General features: G+C 36.1%; 1 protein-coding gene across 3 annotated transcripts in view; it reads right to left on the bottom strand.

The window, feature by feature from the left end:
- PTPRZ1 (protein tyrosine phosphatase receptor type Z1) overlaps nt 1-25,795 on the bottom strand; it is a 187,676-nt gene that overhangs the window by 16,596 nt on the left and 145,285 nt on the right. For 2 of the 3 annotated variants that reach the window (XM_053669973.1, XM_053669974.1), the window contains exons 13-22: nt 21,977-22,121; nt 16,776-16,867; nt 12,431-12,516; nt 9,981-10,001; nt 9,723-9,819; nt 6,180-6,262; nt 4,698-4,832; nt 4,003-4,137; nt 3,036-3,199; nt 1,136-1,271 (exon numbers count right to left, since the gene is read on the bottom strand). In XM_053669973.1, coding sequence (XP_053525948.1) covers nt 1,136-1,271; nt 3,036-3,199; nt 4,003-4,137; nt 4,698-4,832; nt 6,180-6,262; nt 9,723-9,819; nt 9,981-10,001; nt 12,431-12,516; nt 16,776-16,867; nt 21,977-22,121 — 1,094 coding nt within the window. The remainder of the gene's footprint in view (nt 1-1,135; nt 1,272-3,035; nt 3,200-4,002; nt 4,138-4,697; nt 4,833-6,179; nt 6,263-9,722; nt 9,820-9,980; nt 10,002-12,430; nt 12,517-16,775; nt 16,868-21,976; nt 22,122-25,795) is intronic. The other variant, XM_053669975.1, reaches the window with a different exon arrangement.

Here is a 25,795-nt window from a genome sequence, read left to right as displayed (position 1 = left end):
GGTTTAGGGAGGCAGAGCAACACCTTCCTGCCCATCCTTCAACCCGAGGCACACTTCCACACTGTGCGTGAGGACTTCCGGCCCTCTACACCTGGGCGGGTCTTCCCCTCGGCCCATTCCAGTCCTCCTGTTAGCCAGTCATGTAAAACTTAGCTCAATTACCTGTACAGTTTTTAAGAATTATCTTCTCTTTTTACATACAGGACTCTTCTCTGGCCTTATGTGACTAGTATGGCATTTCCTTCATGCAATGAAATTTGGTTTTGTTTTAAAATCAACCATATGTTTCTAGTAACTTTCAAGTTGCACACATAATTTTCAATTTACATTAATTTTTACTTGGACATAGTGAAAACAAATACAGACATGTAGACTTTGTCCTGTGTCACAGATGGGGAAAAGGAATGGGCTTAAAAGGGATAGAATCTTAGAATAATTCATATTTTAAAAATATGAAAATGAATCCATTCACTCACGATATGCAGAACAAAAGAGGATTTTTCCCAGCAGAAATGAGTGATAATTGACCCACTTACCCATTTTCTAAATCTCTTTTGTCACCAGTGTTATTTTAAATATATTTTCCATTTAGTCACAAAATAGACAAGATTTAGCTGGCCTATCCATGACTTATATGTGATTAACTGTTATGGGTTTATTTTGTGCCCCAGAAGATCTGTTGAAGCCCTAACCACTGCTACCTCAGAATGTGACCTTATCAGTACAGTCATTGAAGATATAATTAGTTAGAGAGACAGTGACTGGTGTCCTTATAAGAGGGAAATTTGGATACAGACAGAGGGAGAACAGCTGTTTGATGACAAAGGCGGAGAATAAAATTTTGTTGCTCCTTCATAATACCACACTGGCACCAGAAGCTTGAAGAGATAATAAAGGATCTTTCTCTAGAGGTTTCAGAGGCAGCAGGACCCTGCCAACACCTCGACTTTGGACTTCTTTCCCCAGAACTATGAAGCAATACAGACATGTGGTTTTTAAACCACCAAGTTTGTAGTACACTATTATGGCAGCCCTACCAAACTAATTCGCCTGCTGATACAAACTCTGGTCTATCCAGCTTTAGTGTTTTAGTGACCTTACAACTCTTAGCTGAATAATATCCCTTTTGTCATACCTCCGTTTGCACCAAATAATTTCTTTGTGAACGAATGTGTTTTAGGAAACCAAACACGTTGACTGTGCCTTCATGTTGAATTTGCTGCAACATACTGTCTAGCACAATATATGTGCCTGTTCTTCCAACTCCAGCACTAAAGAAAACATAAAGAAAAGATTATTTCAATGTCAAGCATAGAATAACTTTTAAAATAGGTCACTACAAGCTGTGTCATAAATTACTTTTTTCCTGAAGATGAAGCAAATGAGCCTCATAACAAAAAATTAGCAATTCCAAACTATAAGCAATTTAGTTGTTAAGCATAATGCTTCAAATAAGAAAACCTTTGCTTAAAATTTTTTTTGTCACCTGTCAAAATGCAAAACAACCTGACTATTTCTGTTGGGAATTTTTAAATCAATAATTACATTTATTATTTGTTTTATTTTATACAATGAGAATGTTATTTGTCAGAGCATAGCAAATAGACAATAATCAGAGAAAAACTGAAGTGCCAGCTTCACCAAATTCTGAAAAGGAAAGGTCCCTGGGTCTGTATGGCCAGGTAGGCATGTTTGTAAAGCTTTCCACATTCACAGGAGAAAAAAATTTGATAAGGCTTGCAGCTGAAAATATCATTTCAGTGAGATCGTGTGGTATAAAGAATAACTTCAGTCATTTCTAAAGGGCCATTATCTACTGACTTCTTCAAAGACTCTACCAAAGGGACAGAATTCAGAGGCAGGGATTCTTTTCAGAGGCTCTGACAAGTAGAAAGTGCTAGAGTGGAAAATAAGCACCTGCTCTGCACAATACCCTGTTCTTTCTCCATTTGCTCAGAAACAATCCCTGACCTTCGGGGCTAGTTTTCTTGCATCTTCCCATTTCCCTCAGCTTCTCTTCAGGCTGACAGATTAAAAAACTCAAAATAGGTCTCTCAAAATTTGTCTGATGATAACTCCTGAGATAGGCAATTAGAATATGTCAGGTAAGCTGTGTATCAAAGGAAAATACCTGCTTGTACAGAAACACAGACACGGCTTTACAAAAACACTGCACATAGAAATGAATGTGATTTGTGTGGTCATGAAGCTTGGTATGGAGTCAACATGCAGTAAATGGTAACTGCTACCTTGATTTTAACTGAAATATATTACCTGAATCCTCTAACATCGTTTCCTCTGTCTCTGACATATCATTGTTTCTTACCATCAATCTAGCCTTGGGAATTAAAATTCTTGGGCAAGGATTAGTTGACATCACATTCAATAATTAGAAAGATATCAGGAAAATGAGAAAAGGTTTTACATCCCAAGCTGTTTTTAAAGAACATAAAAGTATTATATCAAATTCTCACACTCAGTGTGCTGTGTTTTCTCTAATGTCGACCTGGTATAATAACTCCACAAGAGACTATTAAATCCCAGGAACAGGGGTTGCTCCTCAACCATTTTTATCCCATGCCAATACACAGGTTGGGCAAAAGTAGGTTCACAGTTGTTCATATGGAAAGTAATAAAATAATTCATAAATAATAATACAAGAATAAATTGTGTTTTACATACTCACAACTGTAAGCCTACTGTTGCCGACCCCTGTACTGTAATAACTGTTTAATGGTAAAACACTGTTCTGCCTGCTTCACATAGTTAATAAGTTGAAACCCAATTGAACAATCAAATAAGACAATAAACATCATAAAAATATCTGTTGCTTTGAAATATTCCACAATCGAATTTGAAGTCTGTCATATGCATTTCCTAGTGATCAATATTTATGAAAAGGGTGTGGAAATTCATTCTCCGCATGAGAATACTTCACGAAATCATTCCCATTTTGGCAAAATCTTGGCGCCATTGCTTCCCTTGTTATTTGCCTAAGCAATTCCAGGGGTTAGAAACCCGTCTGTGAATCTCACCTGCAGTGGACAACGACAGGCCCCACTGCGTAGCGCTTGGCATGGGCCGCCTTTCTCACGAAGGTCAGCACGGGCAGCGAGTACTCTGGCACTCCCATGTCAGGCCACTGTGTGTAGTGGTATTGCGTGACCACACGCCCATTGGGTCTTCCTTTCTGGGAGCCCTGAAAGAGACCAGACGGTGAGTAACAGGAATACACTCACAAACACACACAGAGCTCTTAAACAGCAACTGACGATTCAGAGCTTGATGTTGGCAGTCCACAAGGAAGCACAAATGTACATTCACTTGTGATGCTTCATTTTGTGTGGCAACATGGCCAGGCTATAGTGGCCTATGGTTTGGTCAGACACCAGTCATACCAGGTGTTGCTCTCAAGATATTTTTAGATGTGATTGATACTTTAACTCAGTATAATTTGAGTTAAATAGATTATGCTCCAAATATGAGCGTGTTTCACCCAATTAGTTGAAGGCCTTAAGAGGAAACTGAGGTAGGTTTCCAGAAAAGGAAGGAATTCTCCTCAAGTCTTTAACACAGAAACTGCCTGAATTTCTAGTCTGGGGTCAGTGAATCTCATTCTTTCAACCTCTCTCAGACTCTCCCTCTATCTTTCTCTCCCTCCCCAACAACCTTCCTCACTAATACGCACTGTTTTGGGGCTTTTCCCCCTTTCCCTACTTCAAGCTCTACTACTTTTAGTTGAGTGTCCAGTTATTAAAGGGGTAGGAATTGTTCCTGCATCACATCCACTGCAACTATCAACACCAAGACCAATCTTGCTCCAAAGCCATGGCTGGCAGTTAGAGACTTGGAAGGAACCTGTGGGATTGAGGTGTGGCTATGATAAGAACTCTTAATGCCTTAATTAAACACTTGTACCTTATCTTGGTTATACCATCCACTTACTTGAAAATGGACCAGATGTGTTACTCAAATGAGTATGTCTATTATTTGTGGGCTTACCTTTTTTATCTTTGTGTTTCTTAGAGTAAAATTCCTCACAGTATAATAAGCAAGGATTTGAACACTCTTCTGAGTGACCAGAAAGTTTCCATACTCTTCACTACCATCAGCAGGCCAATATTGGTCACATTTTCTCTGCAAAGGGGAAAGTAAAGATGCTATTTCCATGTCCAAATGCTTTATGTAGAATAGTCCCTGAAATTTGTGAAGGTCTAAGACTGACAGGAATGGTCTCTCTCATTGTTTCAAATATTTCTTTCCTTTCTAAGTAATTGCACATTGGCTATAGATGAGACCAGGGATAGAATCACAGAACTGAAAGGTACTGGAAATGATCTGGTCCAGCTCCCTTTTAGATGCGGAAAGTATGATCAGGTGCTCCGAGTCTGTGGCGCCAGCACTGGAAGACAGCTCTTCAGAATGAAAATCGCACTGACTCTACATTGCTTTGCAATGAGCCCCACTGGCTTTTCTTGCAGTATGAAGAATGCATTTCAACAGCAGATAACTTGATTTATAGTGAAATTTTTTGACTTGTAATGTTAACACTTTTTCTTTAGTTCTCATACTTATTAGAAAGCAATCCTGATGAACTCTCATAACTTTTGCTGCTTCCTAATGCTGACTCTAGTAAAGGCAATTTAAAGAACCTCTGGTCATTACTTTGGGGATGTCATAATAGATTATACACACACCCTTCCTTTCTCCACGAGGTTTGTTATCATAACGATGACTTCCACATTATGCTCCCATATCATTCTCCAAAAGTCTTCAGCTGTGGATTTCAGTGGGCCTTGGGCAGCAATGTAAGCTTTTGGTCTGTTGTAACCCTGAAGAAACAAACAGACAAACATTTCTTACTAATTTGTACGCCATTTTTAACCATCTAAAATTTAGGTTTTTAAAATTGTATATTTTTTTCTCTAAAACAATAAAAATAAACTTGCAAAGCTGGAGAGACTGGATAATACTAACAAATACAGCAACTCTTCTTTAACTATGGGTTTTTGTAGAAAAAAGAGTGCACAATTCTTTGCACCTTCAGCATAAGTACATTTCATCTAAGTCTATGTAGCATGCTTAATATCTTGTCCCTAACTGTTCTGCTTTGAAACATGCTTGAGGCATTGGGGCTCAATTGTCTACAACAGTTAGGAAACCTCTAATGTTGTCTCCTTGCCCTCTTCTTGGTAGAACTGAGCAACACTTATGATGAATTGCTATCCTTCCCCTGGCATGCATTGCTGGCCAAGATGCTTTATAAGCATCGTCCCTAATCCATAAGGTATACGCAAAATGGAAGCATCATCCTGATTTGGAGATGAGGAAACTGACATTTAGAGGAGTTAGGTGGCTGTCCAAGCTCCCACATCTAGCCAGTGGCAGAGCTGGGATTCAAAGCCAGTTCTGACTCCCCAGTCCATGTTCAATATGACATACATATTGCTTTCTCTAGAAGCATGAAGTGGTTGCCTACAATAAACCCACTGTATACTTATATTTGGTGTTCCCTTCTTTGAAATCAGCATCCCACAAAGAATAAAACTGAAGGAAGCAAGATTGAGAGGTCACTGTCAGGAAAATAAAAGTTCTTCTAACATTCAATTGACCACATTGAAAAAACAGTGGTCTGTTTCCCCTGGAGAGTTCTAAAACATTCTGCGAAGCTGGGTATCCTGAGGGATACTCAAGATTATGAAGGCTGATAACTGGTTTAGTAGTCATTAGTTTTAGCCACTATCACCTTGGAAATGTTTCAGTCAAGATTTATTGATCTGCTATAAACACAGCATTGTGTCGGGGGTCTCAGACAATCAAAATAAGCAGTGGTATGGTCCCTCATTGAAGAGGTTATGAACCTCTCTAAATATATCTATATTTATATCTATCATCTACCTACCTACTTTTCTATCTATCTATCACCTCTCTATCTATCTATGTATGCTACCTTGAAGATACATTCCCAGCATGAATTCCTCTCTCATTTAGAAGATAAGCCAAATACATGAAGTTGGCTATTGTTCAATCAGAAATCCTTTAGATATGGAATCTCTCACCATTGATTACTATGTACCAAATATAACATGCATTAAATACTAATATATGTTTGACATAGTGGTATAACACATTCTTATTCTAATATAATTTCCATAATATTTTAGTTAAAACATGCTTACATCAACATAATTGGCATTGATGTAATCAGTCAGTTTGCCATCTTTTTCAGCTAGTTGTGCAAGTTTAACTCTACTATGATCATCTGTAATAAAAAAGAAAATATTTCATTTTAGTACCAACTACTTTTCAGCATAAAGTTCCTATATATATATATATATATATATATATATATATATATATATAATTTATCAGTATAATTAAAATCAATGCAAATACGATTTACTTTAGTAGGCTTTTTGGGGCACAGAGGTAACAAAGATAAAGATAAAATAACAAGAGCTTCTGCCTTCAAAATGTTTTCTAGCATAGAAGCTGAGGATGGACATATACACAGAAAAGAATGCTCAGGTGTCAAGAGAGAGATGAAAAGTAGTAGGGGGACATGAAGGACGAACTCGCATTGGTTTGGGATGATAAACATTTTTGCTGAGATGAACCTGAACTTGGCATCTTAGGTGGGTATCTAAAGGTGGATACTGGGGCTGTGAACTGGGAAGAGCACAGGCAGGAGAGAAGAGTGATGGGGATCTCAGAGAGCTGAGGAGGGGCAGCAAAATATATGCTCTGAAGATGAAGCTGATGGAGCTAAGGAAGCAGAAAGGACCTAGGAAGTTTCTGTGAATGGCTACAGCAAATGGCTCTTTCAAGGGAAGAAGCTCAAAGAGAAACTATGTCAAAGGTGGACAAGAGAAAGGTTGCCCAACAACAGACTTGGGTCCTGCCCTGTCAGTATAGGGAACAAAAACTGTGGTGCCTTACACACTGTATAATGTGGTATTTCAAATATGTTGAAATGAGGAGTTTGGGATTCACTTCAGTTCTATGGAAAATGTAATTATTTGGCGGACCTACAGAATGAAAAAGGAAAGTGTTATAGGAAGGAAACTTGGTGGTTTCACAGGACAGACTCTTTGTTCTTTTCAAGGATGAAGAAGTGAGTACAGATCAAACCATGACAAGGTAAAGAGATACACAGGGATATAAATGCTTCGGTGGCAACAGCAGCTCCCAAAGGGGCAGGGATACATGCAGAAATCACATATGGCAATGGAACAAGGGGTATGAGGCTATGCTTACCTAATTTTCTATTTTGATTCTAAGATATATTGATGGATGTCACTGGGTAATTTTTCTGCTTTTCTTCATCTCTAAAGTTGGACTGTTATTACCTATCTTACCAGGTTGTTTCAGGGAATAAACAAAATAATGTGTTTACAGTGCCAGGCACATAATTGTGTTCAACAAATGATCATCTCCATCCTCTTAGTTTCCTCTGGGTATTTTCTACTTAGTTTGTAGTTTAACAACTTCACCCTCTCCAAGAAGCAGCTGAATTTTTATGTGCAGCCAGGGTGGTTGCTTCAGTTGAGGAAGACAAACATGAAGTGGAACCTTCTACTAAAAAAATAAAAGTTGAAGTAAGCCCTGTGGAGAGGAAGGCAGCACCTAAGCAAACTAGAAAATGTGCTAAAAAAAGGGAGAAGAGTAAAACTTCATTGGCTTCCAGAAACTAGAATGAAACCAGAATTTCAATAACCAACTTGTTCACATGAATCTAGGGAAGCACATGGAATGTATAAAAAGGAATGTCAGTAGAAGTTTCAGGAAGGGGAAGTGAAGATGAACTGTAAGAGATGGAGGGGAAGGTATATTAAATGAAAATAAGAGGAAAGAGATGTAAACCAGAAATGCTGTATGCAATTGTTGAGTTATGTTGTACACATGAAACTAATATAATGTATGTCAATTATACTTCAATTAAAAAAGATGATAACTTTTAAAAGATTTTATTTGTTTATTTTTACACAGAGGGGATAGTAGGGAGAAAGAGGAAGAAAAACATCAATGTGTGGTTGCCTCTCTTGAGCTCCCCACTGAGGACCTGGCTTGCAACCCAGCCAGGCATGTGCCCTGACTGGGAGTCAAACCAGTGACCCTTTGGTTCACAGGCTGGTGCTCCATCCACTGAGCTATACCACCTAGGGCAAAAGATGCTAATTTCATAGGAAAAAAAACCGCACATAAACTTGCATCAAGGAAAAGAACCAGATAACGGTTCATTGAGAAGAAAAAGAGAAACCGCTAAGAAAACAAAGTTGAAAGAAGGAATCCAACTAAACCTTTTAGGACTCCAGGAAGAAAGGCAAGAGAGGGAGGAAAGGGTGGAAGGAAAAAACAAAGTTTAAAAAAATACTGCTTGGTTAATAAATTCACATAATAGTGAGTAGATCTCAAGTGCAAATAGGACCATAGAATATAAATAAGGACAGAAACCATAAGAACTATACTGAAAAACGTATTTGCCAATCATGCTTCAGACAAGGGTTCAATCTCCAAAATATATAAAGAACTCATGACTTAACACTGGGAAGATAAACAATCCAATTTAAAAATGGGCAAAGGACCTGAACAGACATTTCTCCAAGGTGGATATAGAGGACCCATAGATATATGAAAGAATGCTCAATATCACTAGCCATCAGAAAGAGGCAAATTAAAACCACAATGAGATACCACTCACACTGGTTATAATGGACATCATTAAAGATCAACAAACAACAAGTGCTGGAGAGGATGTGGAGAAAAGGGAACCTTGGTGCACTGTTGGTGGGAATGCAGACTGGTGCAGCCATTGTAGAAAACAGTGTGGAATTTCCTCAAATAACTAAAAAATGGAACTGCCTTTTGATCTAGTGTTCAATAATGCTGGGATTAGTACCCTTAGAATCCTGAAACACCAATTCAAAATAACCTATGTACCTCAATATTCATAGCATTGTTATTTATAATAGCCAAGTACTGGAAACAGCCTAAGTGCCCATCAGCAGGTGAGTGAATCAAAAAGCTGTGGTACATTTACACAGTGGAATACTACACAGCAGAAAGAAACCTACCCTTTGCAATAGCATGGATGAAACTAGAGAGTATTATGCTAAGTGATATAAGCCAGGTGGTGAAATACAAATACCAAATGATCTCATTATAAGTGGACCTCATGAACAAAACAAACAAATGAGCAAAATATAACCAGAGACATGGAAATAAAGAACAAACTGACAGTGACCAGAGGGGAGGGGGAAGAGGGATAATAGAGAAAGAAGGGGAAGGGTCTAGTCAAGGAACATGTATAAAGGACCCATGGTAATGGACAACGGAGGGGGGCTGACTGGGTTAGCAGGGTTTGGGCAGAGCAGGAGAGAGCAACAGGAAAATCGGGACAATAGTAATTGAACAACAATACAAAAATAAAAGAAAAGAAAAAGAAAACACACATGCACACAAATATTTCAAGTTCATGAGGATTGAAGAAAGGGATGGATTAAAATTTAGTTTGTTTAATTTAAAAGAAACAGGTGTCTTTAATTTCAGAATATATTTAAATTGGAGTGACATATGTGATACATTATCTAACACAAATATTATTCCCTGGCATAAAGGTCCTGAAACAGCTACAGTGAGTCTGTTCTCAGAAGACTTCAGGAGAATGTTGAAAGGCACAGACGATGATAACAAAGTCAGGGCTGAGTTAAGGACATACTTACAGGCAACAATATTTATATATCGGTTCTTGTGCTTATTGTCTGGGTGATTGGAGCTGTCTGCTGTAATACCTAAGTCAGCAGTACAGCTCTGTACTTCCTGTAAAAAAATTGTACGTATAACATTTTAATACATATCTTTTTAAATAAAGTGCCTTAAAATATAATGAAGACAAAACAAACAAAATAGTCTATCCACAAAATTTTACATGTTACAACTATTTCTTGGCTAAAAGAAAATGCAGTGAAAGAATGCCTTACCTGGTAAAACTCTTTCAGTGTCTAATGAGGGAATGAATGCCAAAAAAGTAAAGAAATCAAATTCCACAGCACACGACAAATGAGAAAAAAAAGTGTTCATATTAGGTTTACAATGGAAAACTATGATCATGCAATAAATACACTTGTCAATACTAACAAAACAGAATGTTTCAAACAGATGCATGCAAATCAAAAATTCAAATAATTGTGGAACTTTAAAATTATGCAAAAGTTAACATTTCAAAAAAGGACATAGGGATAATAATATGGTGAAATTTTTAAAATGCACATGAGAAAAACCATATATTTGATGGCACAGTTTATCATATTAGTCAGATTTGGTAATATCCAAATATACTATAATTTGATTACTGTAGCACTATTTGCAACTCTGAATTATTGATACATATTTTTATTTATCTTGAGTAATTTTAAAGAATAAACTGGTTCCTATTAGGTGGTTTGTAATAGATTTAGGGTTGCCAAAATGTTAAAAATCTCCAAAAACTTTTAAATCATACATTCTAGTTTATTTTGAATAAAAATTCAGATGCATTACTTTCTATATATTTAATTAGTGTACCTCTTTTTTAATTTAAACTTTACTGGGTATAGAAAAATTACTTGTAGCAATTATCTCTTAATGTGAACTTAAATCTTTTTTAGAGATGTTTGTTAAGTATATTAATTTGAAATTCACAGTTAATGAAACCTTGTAATTCTTAAGAAAGTATATAACCCAAATATGAACCTGATTCATCAGAAAATGGCTCAGCCTATTTCCAAATAAGCTTTTGCGGATTTTTGTTTTGCAGCAAGTTATCTGATTCTAGATTTAAACACTATTTAATATATGAACCATTTAAGAGGTGTAGCATTATTAGTTATTAAGATAATTATTAAGTTAATGAAAACTTTTCTTGACTCAGACTGTGAGTTAAAAGCAATGGAACTAAGAAAACATATTTTGACTTTATTTTATTAATTTTATTATTACAACAGCTTGATAATATTCAAAAAGATTTTATAGTTGTGAAAGCTATAAATCTGTTTTTGCACAGAGGCTATCAGGAACATTATTATAAATTGTCTATTTTTCTTAATGGCTTTTAATATTTCGGAAATTAGACCTATCCTTGACACATTCTCCCTCTTTCAATTATGATTTTGTTTGATGTGAACCTGATAGGCTTTATGAATTAATGCCATACCACTCAGTAACCTCTCCTGAGGTGAGAAAAATTAATTTGATGTTTTAAATATGTAATTCTTACTATTATCCTACTTGACTTCGTCATTATCTCACACTGCTTTCTTGTTCAATGTAGCCATGACTGAGGTCTCTTTTAAGATTAAATGAATGAACTATTTTTAATTTAGTAAAACCATACCACATTTCATTTCTATTTCCTGTGATTTCTAAAAGCTTTCTAATCTATACCATCTTCCTTCCCTAAACATACCTTGGTTGATGTGACTCTTGGGAAGCAGTTCCTGGGTGCAATGGAAAGAGCGGAACACCCTCTGATCAGGATCAGAGCCCAAAGTGCTTGAAAGAGGGGGCCCAGGAGCATTTGGGGACTCAGGTGGGGAAGACGGAAAAGCAATCTGATACTTCCTAGAGTGGAAGGGTTGGGGGAGGTGGGCTGGAGATCCCTAGCTTTCTGGATTAGAAAGGACATGAACTTTAAAATCACAGACCTAGGTTTGAATCCCAGCCCTGCTATTTATTACTTGTTAATTCATGTTGTGGAAGTGGATTTCACTGGTAATATGAACAGAAATAAAAACAACTTCCAGAACTGGATGAAGGTTGAATGTGGAATCACCTAGTATAATAAATTACCTTATTTTGAAAAATCTGCTAAACTGATAGGTGAATGGGAATATTTCTCTGTCCTGCATAAGAGAATTTTAAGAGATATTACTAGAAAAATTTCACAGAATGTAAAAGTTTAAATGTTTTTTTAGAACTGTATATTTTCTTGAGAAGAAGATGGGATTTTACTTTGTGTAATATTTATTACACCTGTATAATAAATGTTTCTGTGTTTACACTGGTACAATATTTATAACTGAGTTTATATATACTTTGAAAAGCATAACACTTTGTAGTTTACTGTAAATTATATTTAGAAAATTAAAAGGAATCAGTGTTACTAATGCAGATTATTTTTTAAAAGAATGATGGAGATTGTATTTTATGGAGCAGTAACAATGTTTTTAAGTTTTTCCACTAGTACAACATGGCTTTTTAAAATGGAAGACCAATTTTTTAAATAATATGATAACCATTGCACATCTCCTAAAGACATAATGGTTATGGAACTAATAGTCTCATGAGAAATGAAAATGGCTTCAATGTCATTATGTCAAGAAATAGTCTACTGCTGAATCTTTCAACTTTACTATTTTCTATATTACTTAAAATAAATACAGTAAAATCATACCTCAAATTCTTCAGTAAAACCACTACTTGCATGTAAGTCTGCAACATGCTTTGGAAAGTGCTTTATTGGAATTGCTCCAACATCATCTAAGTGAATAAAAAATGAGTTTGGAAAGGATAATTCAACATAAGTGAACATGCTTCTGATTTATAAAGATTTATTAGGTTCCTTCTTCTAAAGCAACTTCAAAGTTTAATTATTTTTATAATCCAAATTTCCAATTTTTTCTGTATTTACTATCAATCATAACCTGCAATTTAAAATTCTAATTTGACCAAGAATCCCTTTCCTGCTTCTATTGTAAAGAGAAAACAGTTAATTCTCAATGTTAAATTATAAATATCACCGAAGCTTCACTTCTTATCAGCAAACTGCATCTCTTCATTGGTAACTCTCTCTAACATGAGTGGGAGTTGCATTCTAGGGAAAATGCAAAAATAATATGCTATCAAATTTACCATAGACTAACATGATATACAGTGCAATTTCAGTTTTATAAAATTGTATAGCTAATGTCTTACTGTTAAATAGTCTGATTTTTATAGTTGAAAACATTTTCCCCTCACTTTATAAATAATAGGGAACATTTATATGTGGACTATTCACTGAAAATGCTGTCCAAAATGTGTGGGATTTTGGATCTTGAATATTTCAAGAATTTTAACTTGAAAATATGCTACATAAACAAAGTCATCCGATCTGTTAATTAATTGTGAAGAGGACAAGTTATTTCAACAGGCTCTATTTTATTCCTGGAAAGAATTTCTCAAATTAAACATATTACTAGTTCACAGTATGCAATTTCACAAGTGATTTCTCTGACAAGGAAACATCAAACACATTTCACTAGAAACAGTTATTTACATCAACAGATGTTCAGCATCTAAGCCATTTAATATTTTAAGCATCAGTTACTAAGAATTAGTTGATTAAAAAAAATAGAACCCATCTGTTCTCTCTCTTAGATGTCTGTACCTGAATACTAAACTTGAATTAGCCAGTTAAGCTTAAGAGACACTAAACAAAGATGTAATTTCACCTTCACACCTACAGAAGAATCTTGCCTGAATGTAGCTGTTCTTACCTATTTATAAAATAGATAAGAATCCAGAAATAATTTGTCATATCAAAATCATTGGTTCTTCTACTACAGGTCCTTCTATTCATTGATATTATCCTGTACAGGCAACTTCTATGCACAAGCAAATTGATTATTTTTTATCATGGGTTATTTTGGTAGTTTAATGAATTGGTCTGCAAGTAAGACCCACGTGTCTTTTTATTTTCTGACCTGATGTGAAAATGTACCCATTTGGGGGATCAGGGGTGCACTTCTGAGAGCTGCAGGTGAAAAGAGGAGATGCTCTTGATCACTACTCTAAGAAGCAGAACAAGGATTTTGGATTTCCCAAACAAGGAACTGATTGTGGATAAGTTTTGTATATCGTTAGTAATAACCTGTGCTAGATTTTGGATAATACTAGGGTTACTTTGCACACCAATGCTGTCGGGGTATATAGAAGAGGTATATTCGAAAGTGAAGGGACTCAAAATGCAATAGATAACAGAGCTGTCAATCTCAAAATTACTAATATGTTAATGAGAAACTGTTGTACTAAAATAAATACACAGACGTTTGATATAAACTAGAAAATAGAAATAAGACAGTAGCAATTGACAACATAGAATGATGAAAGATAAAAAAGCCAAACATTTTTGATACCTATGCCACTGAAAATGACAAAGAAAATAGTTTTCTCCTCTTTTCTTGTATTTTTAAAAGTATTTTTTATTGATCATGCTATTACAGTTTTCCCAATTTTCTCCCTTTATCCTCCTTCTGCTGCATCCCCCAGCTCTCCAGCATTCCCCATAGTTCATGTCCATGGGTTGTACATATAAGTTCTTTGAGTCCCCTGTTTCCTATATCATTTTTATCTCTCCCCATCTATTTTATGCCTACTAATTATGCTTCTTCTCTATACCCCCCCGTTCCTCCCTTCCCCCTTCCTACTGAAATCCCTCTGTGTGATGTTCATTTCTCTGATTCGATTCCTGTTCTAGTTATTTGCTTAGTTTTTGTTTTTGTTTTTTTCTTTTAGGTTCATTTGTTGATAGTTGTGAGTTTGTTGTCATTTCACTGTTCATATTTTTTATCTTCTTTTTCTTAGATAAGTCCCTTTCACATTTCATATAAAAATAGCTTCGTGATGAGGAACTCTTTTAACTTGATCTTATCTGGGAAGCACTTTATCTGCCTTTCCATTCTAAATTATGAAAGCTTTGCTGGGTAGAGTAATCTTATATGTAGGTCCTTGCCTTTCATGACTTCTTTCCAGCCCTTCTTGCATCTTTTGAGAAATCTGCTGATAGTCTTATGGACACTCCTTTGTAGGTAACTCTCTCCTTTCCTCTTGTTTCTTCTAGGGTTCTCTTCTTATCTTTAATCTTGGGTAACTTAATGACGACATGCCTTGGTGTGTTCCTCTTTGGGTCCAAATTTTTTGGAACTCTCTGGGCTTCCTGTACTTCCTGGAAGTCTATTTCCTTCACCAGATTAGGGAAGTTCTCCTTTATTATTTGTTCAAATAAGTTTTCAATTTCTTGCTGTTGTTCTTCTCTTTCTGGCATCCTTATAATTTGGATATCAAAATACTTCAGGTTGTCCCAGAGGTTTGTAAGACTCTCTTCACTTTTTTGAATTCTCGTTTCTTCATTTTGTTCCAGTTAGATGTTTATTTTTTCCTTCTGTTCCAAATAATTGATTTGAGTCCTGTCACTATTGGTTCCCTGAATATCTTACTTTATTTCACTTTGGGTATCCTTCATTTGTTTTTTAATTTTTTTCACCAAGCTCAATCAGTTCTGCCAGCATTTTGATTTCCCGGCTTTAAGTTATCCATTAGACAGGTTGGCTATCTCCTCATCGCTTAATTTTTTTTCCTGAGGTTTTGCTCTTTTCTTTCATTTGGGTCATATTTATTTGTCTGGGTACACCAGCTAAGTTGTAAGGGGGTGGGGCCTTAGGTATTCATCAGGGGAGGGCAACCCTCTTCATTGTGCTGCAGGCTGCCTGTGGCAGAGGGGCCAGAGAGGAAGCAATGCAGCTCACCTGCTCTGCTCTAGCCTCACTTTCCAACAAACTCTCCTGTGAGACCAGGAGTTTCTCCCACTTTGGCAACCCCTGCCCTAGTCAACAGTCAGCTCTGAGTCTCAGTTTCCTGTTCAAGCAGCCCCGCCCACATGGACCACGGCCTTGCGGTTCTCTCTGTCCACCTGTCTTACTGGTCGGGTTGGTCTGGTTGATTGTTTCTTTAATTCCTCGGATGTTGGAGTTCCATGCAGTTTGATTTTCTGGCACTTGTGGTTTACTGATTTTAGATTGGTTGTTATCCTCCTTTTGGTTGTGCGAGGAAGCCAAGGGTTTCTACCTACACCTCCATCTTGGCTGGAACTCTCCCTCTTCTATTTTTTAAATCATGAAATTTCAGAAGATACTTTTAGGTAGAACTTGGGTCTTTAGCAATAATATATGTAGTGCCAGAACATTTATAAAACTTTCTGTAAAATGACCATTTGGATGAGTTTTTCCTTTTGATTTCCTTGATTTGGTGACTGTCCATGTCTTGATCTCACCCTCTATCTGTGCTTCTTTCATAGGCTCCTCATTTCTAACTACTTTTTTGTTACCACTTTCATTCTGGAATATTATACAATATTAATTAAATAAGTGTCTATGAACTTAGTGTGAACTGAACTCTAGGGTTTGCTGGGTGTCTTAATCAAAATGACACTGCAGTTCTCACATATTGTTAACCAGGCTAGTTCTGATATTAAATAGTTGATGTTTCCTTAATATATTTAAGAAACTTTTTCTCACATAAACTCAAATGGTCAGATGGGACCAAAACTTTATCCTGATTTTTGTAATCTTGTCCTACCCACCCTACTGCCTTGATTTAGTCTTTTTGTTATTTAAGTTTCCATTAAAGTAGCTGAAATGACTGAAACTCAGCATTATTCTTTTTTAGCATCATTCCTAACTAATAGGTTACTGCCATGAATGTTTGTTCTTTGACATATTCCATCTGAAAATTATAAATTATTTTTCCAAATCATGTGTATGGTTAAGAATGTTCAAAATTTCTGAGAACAACTTATAAACCTGGGGGCCTGATACATTCAGTAATACGTACTGAATTCAGTAATACGTTTGGGCAACACAAATATTTACTGAAGTATATTATAGTCATTTGCAAAGTATTCCAACATGGACAGACCTTCCAACATTTTGCTTCTCATTCAACATCTGCCAGATACTCATGATCACACATTATGCTATTACCTGAAATTGGAAAAATAGGGGATGAAGGTGTGGATATTACTCGAGGAGAAGTACTGTCCTCCAAATAAAAGTGTGCTGTCTGGAAGCATTTCCTGGAAAGTAAAAAAAGAAATTTATACTTCTAGCTATCACAGATAATATGACAACTTCTGAGATGCTTGAAAATTATGACAGAAATCAAACATAATTATGAAAATTATGACAGAAATCTTCAGAATCAAACATAAGTTCAAATCTGTATTGATTTTATAAAATTCAAGGTATTAAAGAAATTTATGGCCTCTAAATTTATCTCAGCTTTACCTGTACCAGATGCAAAAGAGCAAGCAAATTGATACCAGGCATGCTGAAAGCAGAGATGGCATGCGAAGTTGTAGTTGGTGCCGAGTAGTGCTTTGCCAAGATAGAACACCTCAATACCCTAGTCACTCTTCCACTGTGGCTGTATACCAGCATCTTGCCACCTTAGACAGGATCACAGTGGGAAGGAATGCGTGTTCACAGCTATTTTCATTCAATATTTTTGTGACTAGGTCCTTCTGAGCATATTCAGCTTCTAGGAAAGGGCAGCCAGCTATGACCATGTAAAAACAAAATTTCCACAGTGATAACATTTTGATGAGAAAGCAGGCAGCTTTATACTGTAAATATGATAATGCACTAATGACAGAAGTGAGGAAATAATGAGCATATATTTTACAATACATTTGTTTTGTGCTTATTACATTTTTAAGGAATATGGGACTATGTCTTTTGATTTATGTAAACCCAACAGGAGTATAACAGGTATGAAATGTTGAAGGATGAGATGAAGTTTCAGGAGCAAGTAAAACCACCAACCGTAAGTTATCCACAGATACATTCTAGACTCTCTTGTCTACCTGATCCTCAAATGAAATAACTTAAAATCTCAAAACATTAGCTAGAAAAAGATGAATGAATCAATGGTTCAGTGGATGGATAAATAGATAGAGGATGTGTCTCAGAGAATGGGAAGAAGGCTGAATCTCAACATAGGAAAGCTAAATTAAAGCATATTGGTGTTGAATTCTAACATGTTGCTAAAACAACAACTCTACTTTTCCCAGCTATGTAAGCAGATATTCTTTCGCTTTAAAAAATAAGTGGTTCAATAATGTTACTTGCATTAACTAGTAAAAAAGAACCTGATAAATCATACCCAAAAGCTTGAAAGTGTGAAAATTAAAACAGTGCAGGCTAAATTCTGGATGAAGGGCATCTGTGTATTGCTTTGGTGTACTGTATAGGACAGTTTCACCTAGGAAGTGACTTTCTACTTAAATAGCAGCATGGTACATGCTGGGAGGCTGCTATTATGGGGTGGTAGCTCCACTTGATGGCCCACAAACTTGCATTTAAGATCAAGAGAGAATATGAAATGTTTTTCTTTCCCCCACAACTCCAGCCCCAGCCAAAACAATGTGTCTATGGACAGTTCCTTTCCACATGGTTTTTGTTGCAATGTTGTTTTACTGAATATATCTGTGGTATTTTTTAAGATTCTAATTACTAAAAAATCTCTAAAAAATTTGTCTTCTTTAAAAACAACTTTTTGAAAAGCTTCCTTATTGAAGTAATTTTGTATCTTGGCTCATGCAAATATACCTTAAAACATCTGGAAAATAATATCAAGTCATACTACTTAAGGCATGAAAAGATTCAATATCTATAGTCCATCTGTTCTGTATAAGCAGTGAATATCTTCACATCTATGTGCTAAGTGTTGATAACTATGTCTCCTGCTAATTATCACTCAACCATGAAGAAAAAAGTGCCGACTGTTTTAAACTTGTAGACACAGGTCCCATCAATCAATGTTAATCTGATTATTTAATTTACACCTTTTCATCACAGTAAGCATTGGAATTGAAAGCTAGGGATGTATAATTATTATTCTATTTTATAGACCCATATATACATATGAAACAATATTCATCAGAATGTATTCATAACAAAAACGTGGAAGAAATTATGACTGAAATCTTTATGATGATCTAGTGAACCTTCCCACTGAATGGCAAAAATAGAAAACCAATTCCTAGGTGGGTCAGTGACATGCCCAAGACCATATAGGAAATGCCAGGTTGAACTGGGAGGGGCACCCAGATTTTATCACCTCTAATTTTTTCCTATCTTCTTGCTACAACATGCTTTCTCTCCAGGTTTATACAAAGCATGGGGAGCCACCTTGAGTTAGGTAAATCGGACAAAAGAGAGGATTTATCATAACATCCGAGGTTACAGTTTCTCCTGAAAAAGTAGGATAAGAAAATGTTTAAATATATAAACTTGGAAACACTTCTAAGCGCCATGTTACCTTTCGGACTCTCGTTGGTGTGAATTTAGGCCTTTCTTCAGGCTGCAGTTTCCAGAAAGGCCTAAAGCGTTTCCAAATTGGCTAGTGCAATCATTTTGCTTACAAATGCACCTACACTGGATTTTGAATAATTCACACAAATCCTGAAGAATGCACTAACACCAGCATTTGGTAATTTAGTAAATGATAGTCCTACTGGGTTACTGATATAAAAAGTCACATTTCAAAGTGATTTCACTGCAAGTGGGTGTGAGTTATGGCAGATATATTAAATTTTGAAATAGGTAAGTAAAAGTGACAAATCTTACCAGTCAGAACAATTGATAGATATAAAATAAATACATAAAAGTATTAGCGACTCCCTTTTCACAAAAAAAAGCATTAGAAGACTCGTAATTATTTCCATGTTATAACTTTAAACCATCTGACATCTTTATTGGAAGTTTATTCTATCACTAGTTACTATGAAGTAGCATTTGGTCCTGTTTTCCATCTTATTTTGAGTTTGTTTAACTCCAATTCCCACTAACTTCAAAAATTGATTGGCAGGGAAAATTAGATTAGATGTAAACCAGTCATCTAAATAAACGTGATATCAATGTTGGTAAGAAGGGGGGATAACAAGCCCAGTGGGGAGAAAAGCAATATGAAGAGCAAACATTTGTGAATTCTGTATGTGTTCTTGGGACTTGGTTGAGCATGGAATCTTCTGTGAAAAGAGTCTTGACAACTATAGAAATTACTGAAGAAAGCATCTTCATTTGCATCAAGTTATGGAGAAAAAGACACTTAACCCATGTAGGATAATGAAAGTGTGATCTGCAGTCTACTCTGTTCTATAAAGGAAGTCAGGTAGGAAATGCAGCTGGCCATGAAATCATTCCGTCTTAGCCAACCAATGTGCAACCACACGTAGGGACATGCCGTAGGCTTCACTGTCTCAGATGCACTCAGCTCATCCTGCTTCCCAGCCTTCTTCCCTCCTGCTTGGAATGCCCTTCTCCCTTGCCTGCACTTTCTGAACTCTACCCAGCTCAAGCACGACATTTTATATTTACCCTGCCTATTCTGGCCTATTAAGATCACTTGGTCTCTTTTACCTTTATCTCTTTTAAAACTTTTAGCTTTAGAGGCTTGAATGCCATGCATATACTTTTGTCATATTTTAGATACTTTTCATGAAAAATTATTTTGCTTCAATAAGCATAAATTTCTTAACAGGAGTGACTGTCATTCTTTTTTAAATTTTCGTTTTTAGATAGAGGGGAAGGGGAAGAGAAAGAGAGGGAGAGAAACGTCAGTTCCCACACACCCCTCACTGGGGACGAGGCCCACAACCCATGCATGTGCCCCCGCTGGGACTCGAACCAGCAACCCCTTGGTTCACAGGCCCATGCTCAATCCACTGAGCTACACCAGCCAGGGCTCTTCCATCCATTTTTGAATATTTTCCTATAGTAGTTAACATAGCCCTGGGTACATGGAAAACAGTCAATTCACACAATAAATATTTCTGAATGAAATGAGAGGATGCATTTTGGGATAACACATAAAAAGTGGTGATATGTACTTATAGAAGAATGTTACTAAGCAAAGAGTAGTTAATTTTAGATCTTTTGAATGAAGATCTTTTTTTAAAACAGAAGTATAAAGTACTAAGCTATGCCCTTTCTTAGTTTACAGATATGATTCCTTATATTATCATAAAGTCCTTGTTTTGCAACAGACCCAGTCATAACACTGATCCTACTTACATTGTATCCCTATTCAACTTTCTAATTTACTGTGTGTTCATCTTGCTATAGGGTGGGAAGCTAATGAGGGCTGCAATTTTCCTTGTTTTTCAAACATTTTAGTAGGTGATTGATTAGAATGAAGCTACTTTTGTCCTCAAGGCAAATTAAAATAAATTTAAAAATCACAGGTATCTTAATATAGTCATTAAGTTTATTTTCTAATTATATTTATATTTGAAATGCTTGATATTTACTTGTATGTATAGGGTATTATTTTCAGATTTTATTTATTTTCAGAGAGAGGAGAAGAGAAGGAGAACAGAGGAATAGAATCATCAATGTGCGGTTGCTTCTCATGTGCCCCTCTGCTGGGGACCTGGCCTGCAACCCAGGCATGTGCCCTAGACTGTGGAGTGAACCAGGGACCCTCTGATTCATAGGCCAGCACTCAATCCACCTAGCCACACCAGCCAGAGTAGGGTATTATTCTTTGTTATTAGTATGTAGTTGATGTGCCTCTCATAAAAGATTCTGTTCTTAAAACATTATTTTTACTATATCAATAATTATGTTTTCCTGCCCTGGTCATTTGGCTCTGTTGTTCCTGCCCTAGCCCGGTGGCCCATTTGGTGGAGTGTTGTTCTGTACACCACAAATAATTGTGGGTTTGATTCCTGGTCAGGGAACATACCTAGGTTGTGGATGCAGTCCCCAGTTGGGGCACATACAGGAAGCAACTGATTGATATTTCTCTTTCCTGTCCTTCTTCTCCAAAAATCAATAAGCATATCCTCAAATGAAGATTACAAAATTATGTTTTCCTAAATGATAACTTTAAATGTTAGATTAATATGAAAGTGCAACTGTCAAGATACTGTATTATATAAAACAAAACCAAAGGTCCTCCATTTTACCTTCAATTGTTTGACTTTAGTGTGAAGAAAAATCAAACCCTTTATTATTATGTCTCTGGATTATAAATTCACCTATTCATAGTTGCCTGGATAAATTAAGGGTAGCACTCAAGGAAAAGGATTTTTGAATATGCTTTGAAGAACTTTCAAGTATAAAACAGGCAAAAATCTGAGCTTTATGAAATACATTCCCAAAACAAACACTCGACTTACCTCCAGTAGATGAGAATACCCACAAGAACCGCTAGACAGATAAACGTCAGGGCTGACACAACCACGAGAGGTATAACTGCCTTCTTCTCGGACTCCAGCCCCTCAGCTAGACCAACACGAGACTCATGGCTACTATTACTGGCTTCTGTGTTGGAGAAAATGGAGAGAGTTGATATTTAAACTTTAAGTTACAACATTTTTCAACTAAATAATTGCCATCTTCATCTGTTGCCCACCTTTAAAATTTTGACTGTAAGATGCAAAGAATGTCTATGACTTCAAGCAAATTTAAGTATGACAAAATTTAAAAATAAGGTGGGTCATCAGACCCAAAGACCTAAAACATCCTAACAGAGATTTGCACCCAGGTATGAGAGTCATGGCAAGAAATGAGCATAATACTGACTTGAAAAGGTTGTTAAAAGGCAAATGGAATTATTAAAATAAGAAAACTACCCAGCGTTTAAATAAAAACAATCAGGAAAACAGTGCTACTTACTGAATCACCATATAAAATCTTGATTTTCCAAACTTAACTTTAAAGGAATTATTTTAAAGCCTGCAATCAGGTAAATAATTAGGAGTAGTTAATAATTTTATTGAAAGAGAATTTTAGGATAACCCTTCTCACAGCAAAATGACCCTTAATTAAGATAATCAGCACATTATTTAAAATTTAAATGTAGGATGCATTATGCTAATTGAAATAAGCCACTCAGAGAGATGCAAATACCATATGCTTTCACTCATATGTGGAATCTAATGAACAAACTAAACTAAGAAGCAAACTGAGACAGATTCATAGATGGAGAGCTGGCCAACAGCTCTGGGGTTGGGGTGGGGTAAGTAGATTGAGCAAAAAAGGGAAAAGAATTCATGGACGTGGACCACAGAGGGGTGTAAGAGGGTATGGGGGGATAAATGGTAATGGATAAAAATCTTTTATGAAAAAGGCTAAATTCTCTCCTTGGGTTCATTTAAAAGATGACAAAACACTATTTATTGTGACCAAGCAGGTGTGCTATTGTTCTAGCACTTTCAATGTCACTGCTTCCTGAGCTATCCTTTCCAGCTGCTGAAAAGTTTCACAGCCACAGGGGGTCAGTGGCCAGTCACCACCTTCCTTCTGCTTCAAGGAGCCTGCAGTGGGAAACGAAGGGGCCTGAATGCTAGAACTGCTCTGCCACGACGGATGCTGCTGACGCCACTGCCTGTCCACCTGGAGAAGTTTTGAAAGAACTACATTTAAATTCTCTGTGAAAGTCTACATTGCTTCCTACACAAATGGCACATTTGGTGCTGTTATACTAAGTACCTTACTATTAATGATATGAGATGAAAGGGTTCAATTGAATTTTAAATATTTTTAGAGTAACAAAAGTGCTTAAACATAGCATTAAAATATGTCTAATGCAGAGAACTTAAGATTTAAAACAATAGCCTCCTTCTGTAACTTGATAGTGTAAAAACGGCCAAGAAATTAATCTACTCATGGGGGTCAAAGGCATATAAATGTCACTCAAATTTCTCAAAATGTTTGTTCTTATAACAATGGAAGCATTAGCTAGAAAAATATAGAATTCAAAGATGTGCCTAAAAATCATAAAACAGAAAAGTGGAAATAGTCTAAGTCACTGACACCTAAGCTGTAATTAACACACCTGTGACAGAAGCCTCAAGCTTACTTTCTATTTTGTTAATCATGTGCTCTGGTAATCATGTATTATGGTGAGGTTCATCTAAAAAACGAATTAATCTGATGGTGAATGCATTAAAAATGTCTTTATGAAATTTACAAAGGCACCTTGATTTATACATAATTGTCTTTGCATTTTTCTCCTGTAACCATCGTTATCTAAATAGAAAGTCTGTGGGGAATAAATGAAATCACCCATTTAGGAAAGTCCCTGGTACCTGGTACCCTGTAGTGTTATCTGTATCAGTCATTCTTGGAGTGCAGTCCCCAGAATAGTAGCACTGGCTTCATCTGGAACTTGTTAAAAATGCAAATTTGGGGCTTGTCCTAACTACCCAGATTTGCTGACTCAAACTCTGTGAGGCCTTGGCCTGGTAGCTCAGTTGGTTGGAGGGTCATCCCTATACACTAATGTTGTGGCTTAGATTCCTGGTCAGGGCACATACAAGATTCAAATGCACAAACAAGTAAAATGAGTCAGTGTTTCTCTCTCCCTTCCTCTCTCACTGAAAATCATTACAATTTTTTTAAAGAAGAAACTGTGGGTAAGGTGCAAAAATCTGTTTTAGCAAGTCCTCCAAGTGATTCTGGTTCACATTCAAGTTTGAGAACCAATGCCATACATTAATTTACATACAAAGCTAGCTTATATAATAACATAGATCTTCAATGGCTACAAATATTCATAACAATATGTATATTAGTATATATAGATGCACAAATATCTCATTTTAGATGTGCATACATATGTATGAGATATGTCTGATCATAATGTGCTATATAAGATATAACATATAACATGTAACAAATTACTGTATATGCCATATACACTATATACATACACTTGTGAACACATATACTTTTATGTAAATATTTTCTTTTAAGTTTCCTGGGATGTTGAATTTTAAAATAAACCAGAGACCTGGAAATAAAGAACAAACTGACAGTGACCAGAGGGGAGGGGGGAGGGCGTAATGAGGGAAAGAAGGGGAAGGGTCACCATGGAACATGTATAAAGGACCCATGGACAAAGACATCAGGGTCGGGGGAGGACTGACTGTGGGAGGTGGGGGTGGGTAGGGCAGGGGAGAGTAATGGGGGAAAAATGGGGACAATCATGATTGAACAACAATAAAAAATAAAAATAAGATAAAAAATCTGAAAAAAAATAAACCCTTCAATTGAGAAGACAGAATGATAAATCCATGGTAATTACATGTTATGAAACCTAGGCATTTTATTCCAGATGGGATACTATATGAAAATGCACACAATCGACCAATTGCTTTGTATATTATGACAATTCATTGTCTTGATTTTTATATCCATTAGTTGAGACTAAAATAATTATTTTTATATGTCTCAGTAGAATATGTGAGTTAACTAAATAATAAGAATCTACTAATAGATAATTAGGGAAAAAAGCACTAAGATTAATACCTTAAAGTACCCTTTCAGAATAAAACAGTATAATTTTGGTATTACAAATTAAGCATTATACACATAAGTTAACGTCTACAATCGTGAAAGCCTAGTGCTAAGATACAGACATCGGCCACCCAGGCTTCCAGTCTCACTTTCCCTAACTGACCCGAACCATGTAATCCAGTGTCTTTGGGTCTCGGCGTATGCAGTCATATATTGCACATACTCATATTCGGCTTACCTATATTATTTGATGAACATGTCTTATAAGTTATTCTACATTTTAAAAATACATAATTAAATTATAAGTTTTAGAATTAGTTTATATACATTTGATAAAGTGGCATATTCAATTATTTGATGACATACTACATATGATTTTTTACAGATGGAGAATTAACAACAGGCCATAACTTCCCTAATCTTGTTCTATCTCATTTAAGTCATAAATTAAGTTACTTGATGATATTGGATGCAATATTCATATTGTTTTCTCCTCACCTGTGGGAGAACATATTCTCAATTAAATTAGGTAAGATTTATTGAAGAGAAATTGCTAAACTTTAGTCAATTAACTCTAAGCTTGGTATGTCCTATATATTGTCTCCCTCTAGAAGATAATCTACCAAGAACATCTCACTAATGTCACTGCCCAGCGAGACAGAAAAGCAGGTGGACTCCTAATATGTTTCTCTGAG

This window comes from Artibeus jamaicensis, unplaced genomic scaffold (genome assembly GCF_021234435.1).
Source record: "Artibeus jamaicensis isolate MK-2021 breed Jamaican fruit bat unplaced genomic scaffold, CSHL_Jam_final contig_540, whole genome shotgun sequence".
In the NCBI taxonomy this organism is placed as follows: Eukaryota; Metazoa; Chordata; class Mammalia; order Chiroptera; family Phyllostomidae; genus Artibeus; species Artibeus jamaicensis.
Note: the sequence above shows the minus strand (reverse complement) of the source record. Positions and strands in the feature narration are given on the sequence as shown.